Genomic DNA, 4,178 nt, shown 5'->3' with positions numbered 1-4,178 from the left:
ACTTTTTTGTCGTTTTGGGCGTTTTCAGTGTAAAACTTGGAAAAATCGAAAACGCGGGAAACACTTTTTTTTTTTTTTCGGGGGGGGGGTGTGGTGATTCTCAAAATTTCAAAAAAAATTAAAAATTAAATTTTTTTTTTTTTTTTTTAGGAGATAGTGTGGTGATTCTCAAAATTTAAAAAAAAAATAAAAATTAAATTTTTTTTTTTTTGGTGTTTTGAGGTGGTGTTGTGGTGATTCTCAAAATTTAAAAAAAAAGTTATTTTTTTTTGTTTTGAGAAACTAACAAAAAGATCGCATTTTCAACAATTTCAAAACAAACACTCAAAAAACAAAACTCAAAATGAATTCAAAACTCAAAACACAAAACTGAAACACAAAGAGAACAACCCCTTACGTTTTGAATTTTCGAAAACACAAAAATATAGCCTCGTAAAAGTTTGTGAGCCCACACATTGATAAAGCATTAAAAAGTGCTGTACAAAAATCATGAAACTCAAATACATCTGGCCTCTGAGTTGCTATAATTTATGCTCTACTCGAGAGAGAGAGAGAGTCCAGATTTCAGAGCAGATTATAAAAGACAGACAGCGAGAGATGGAGGGTCTGAGCCGGAGCATAGGGTGGTCCGCGGCGGCGTTTGTTTTGACATGCGCAGTGCTGGTGATGATGCCGGCGGAGGTGTCTGCAGTGCGTTACATCGTCGGAGCTAACATGGGGTGGAATTCAAATGTGAACTACACCATTTGGGCTCAAGGCAAACATTTCTATCTCGGCGATTGGCTCTGTATACTCTCTCTCTCTCTCTCTCTCTCTCACACATACGCGCACACATTCAGTTCAGATCTACATTTTTGAGCTTTTCTTAAACATTTTTCCGGTTGGTTTTGTCGAAAAAGGTGAATAGATGCCCTGCCTATAGGCTATAGAAATTTAACACCTATTAACACTATGAAATTGCAGCGAATTAAATGAGATTAGTGCAGCAGAGTGTTAATCATTTAATTATGTGTAACTGAATAGATACATAATACGAACAACTTAGTTTTTTAGTGCTTGTAAATGAGGGAAGACGAAGAAATGCAAACTTAATTTACATCTGATTCCATTTCCCTATTGGTCACTGTTTCTTTAGAAATTACCGATCCTTCTTTAAGGCAATTTTGCAGTCTATTTGAGATTATTTTCGATGATGTGCAGACTCAATAAAGTTTACTGAGCCCATAATTCTTTTATTGAGTAATGGGATTCAGCATTACTAGTTTTCCAGCATCGGTGTAGGTGACAACTACACAACATTAAATGATGGGTACACTTAAATGCAATGTCACACGATTCATTTAATCAAACATATTAACTGTTCTTGCCTAGAGTGGTTCTTTAGGACCAATGATGCTAGACAACATTATTATTTTGTTTTATAATCACTGTTTAGGATTATCTAACTTGTGCACGTTAATTCTTTAAATAGTATGTCACACTCACATAATGTAAAAGACTAAATATTGGGCTGTCATCTAACACAAGAAATATTACACCGTCGAACAATTGGCTATCCATGGTTAATTTTGGACTCATTAGACATGTTAGTTTAACAAAATGATTAATTCCCAATCTAATTACTAAAGATATAACAATAAAAAAAAAAGGCACTCAAACACATTTGACAGCTATATTCATTTGCCCGCTACAAGTTTTCACTATAAAGAAGAAGATTATTACAGTGGTGATCTCACACCTTTTAGCGTGTCTCTCAGAAAAATGCACCCTAAGAAAATTCTTTATATGTGCATCAGTATTTGCTCCATAGTTCAACACTAGTCATTGTTAAGATATGTCTTTCTTATGGCACTTCAGGTTACTTTTGTTCTTTTATTATAAATTTGCACTACTTGTATATGTCTTGTTTTTCTTTTTGATCGGTTTGGCCATGTCTGCTAGTTTAGATTGGGAAGACTTTCGAGCTTTTTTTTCTTCACATAGGCTTGAACATTGTGTTTAGCATCTAGTAACTCGCCTTTTCGTTCTAGTCTTCGTGTATGATAGGAACCAGATGAATGTGCTTGAGGTAAACAAGACAGATTACGAGAATTGCACTTCTGATCATCCCATTCACAATTGGACCACCGGTGCTGGAAGGGATGTGGTTCCTCTCAATGTTACAAAAACTTATTATTTCATCAGCGGAAAAGGATTCTGCTATGGAGGCATGAAAGTAGCAATTCACGTTGAAAAACTACCGCCCCCACCATCGTCTTTGCCGGAAAGGAGTGGTTCTCCGGGTTTGCTATCTACTTTTAGAGGGCAGATTTTCGTGCCGACTCTTTTTGCCATTGCTGCTGTATGGGACTCGTTTCTCTACCTCGGATAGCAGTTTCTTGCCATCTTTCATGAGATATCGGCATATTTGATCGTTTGAACAATTACTTAAACCCAATGGTGAAGAAATATTGAGGAGTGTCTTATTTGTTTATCGGTTTTCTTCTTTTCTTGTTCATCTTTCGTGGTTTGATTTTGACCCGAAAGATAAAACAGTTATTCAGCTCAAAATTGGTCGATTGCGGCAAGTGTTTAAAGCTATTTATTCTACCAATTTCAAGAAACTCTTTATTTGAGAATTCAAGTGAGTAAATTGCAGAAATGAATGTGTTTCGTGAGCTGGCTATCCATTGAAAACTATGCGAGAGACAGAGATAATCAAACGGATAAGAACAGCGTATTTTATATGAGTTGGGATTTTTGCTGTTTAAATGGTTGTCCATTCAATTCAATGAATTATTGATATCATCAATAATTAATATTTCATCTCAAATTTACTTTCATTAATTTCACCACTAACTAATTAAATTAATGACATGTTATTAATGTATTGGACGGACAGTGATTTGAATGGCAAAATTAAATAGCAGAGCTCATTTCATTTCATTTTACAATCCTGCTTGACGTAGAAAACAGGTTCTTGTTAGGATACGCACAGTGGGGACCGCTGCAATGTTTTTTTTATTTTTTAGTACATGTGTAGTTCACCTGTTACAGTGAGAGGCTTAGCAGGCCCCTTTGATATTAATCCTTCATTTTATATGCCTAGTATGTCTAGCCCACCTAAGTTGGTGTCTCAGTTTGAATTTGAATTACAAATTTCTGGACCTTTATAAATCTTTACACGTGCAGTGGGGGTGGGGACCGTGTACAGTTCAATAGCTCACATGAAAATTTGAAATTACAGAGTCCAGATTATTTGGATAAAACGAAAATATGGACAAGAAAAAAATTCAGTACTATCACCATAAAATTGTAAGTGTTATGCTTCAAATCCAATCGATTTAAATTGTAAATACTTTTAATATATTTAATACATTTATTTTTGGCAAGATCTATTATTTATTTAAATTAATATTCTAATAAATAATATTAAATAATAGAGTCCGAATATTCAAGTCTAAGTGATTTGTTAATCACAGGGAGTTGTGATTGTGTGATGCAAATTACATATGATTGGATCTTGAATCATCCATGATCGTAAATAATAACGAGAAACGGATATCGTAATTACGGATATACTATCACGTACGGCATTTTTTACTTGTAAAGTAAGTGGCTGATCTCACAAGCTAAAGTGTGTTGACACTTAAATGAACGTATAGATGTTTTGTTATAGAACGAAACATTGGAGACCCGTTAAGAGATTCCACATGAATAACTATTTTAGTGTCAGTGGTTAATTTCTAATGTTCGGTAGTGGAATGGTCCTTTGACTTGAGGTCATCATAGTGCTTTATATAAAAACAGTCATACTCCGACGGTGTTGGATGTTGCTTTGCGAAGGGCCGTTAATACGACATCGTTCGGGTATGTCAAGAGCCATATAAAAGTTGTGAATGACCAATAGAGGATTCGTCACTTTTAGATAGTAAGAAATTGTGATCTGCATTTCGTTCAATTAAGTCGATGACGAAATCCTTGGTCAAGGTATACTAATAAGTTAAAAAGGAGTTTCCGACTCATATTGACTTAATAGTAGAATGAAAGATATGATCGATAATTGAGATTGACACACTTTCATATCTCATAATTGATACGATCATACTGACAAAGGGATTATAATTTCATGGTAAACAAACAGATTTGGTTTTGTCATACCACGTGACATTTTCCGTCATATGTGTTGACCTGATACA

The 4,178-nt window shown here is 34.7% G+C and overlaps 1 protein-coding gene across 1 annotated transcript; it reads left to right on the top strand.

Moving 5' to 3' along the window:
• The first annotated feature begins 456 nt into the window (after nucleotides 1-456).
• On the top strand, nucleotides 457-2,618 carry LOC111372604 (lamin-like protein). Its single transcript, XM_022994975.1, has 2 exons — nucleotides 457-787; nucleotides 2,031-2,618. The coding sequence occupies exons 1-2, from the start codon at nucleotides 490-492 to the stop codon at nucleotides 2,369-2,371; spliced, it is 639 nt and encodes a 212-aa protein (XP_022850743.1). The 5' UTR covers nucleotides 457-489; the 3' UTR covers nucleotides 2,372-2,618.
• The last annotated feature ends 1,560 nt before the right edge of the window (nucleotides 2,619-4,178 follow it).

The sequence above is a fragment of the Olea europaea genome, unplaced genomic scaffold, assembly GCF_002742605.1.
Source record: "Olea europaea var. sylvestris unplaced genomic scaffold, O_europaea_v1 scaffold1016, whole genome shotgun sequence".
NCBI classification, from domain to species: Eukaryota; Viridiplantae; Streptophyta; class Magnoliopsida; order Lamiales; family Oleaceae; genus Olea; species Olea europaea.
The sequence above is the reverse complement of the archived record's forward strand: the minus strand, read 5'-3'. Positions and strand labels throughout refer to the sequence as shown.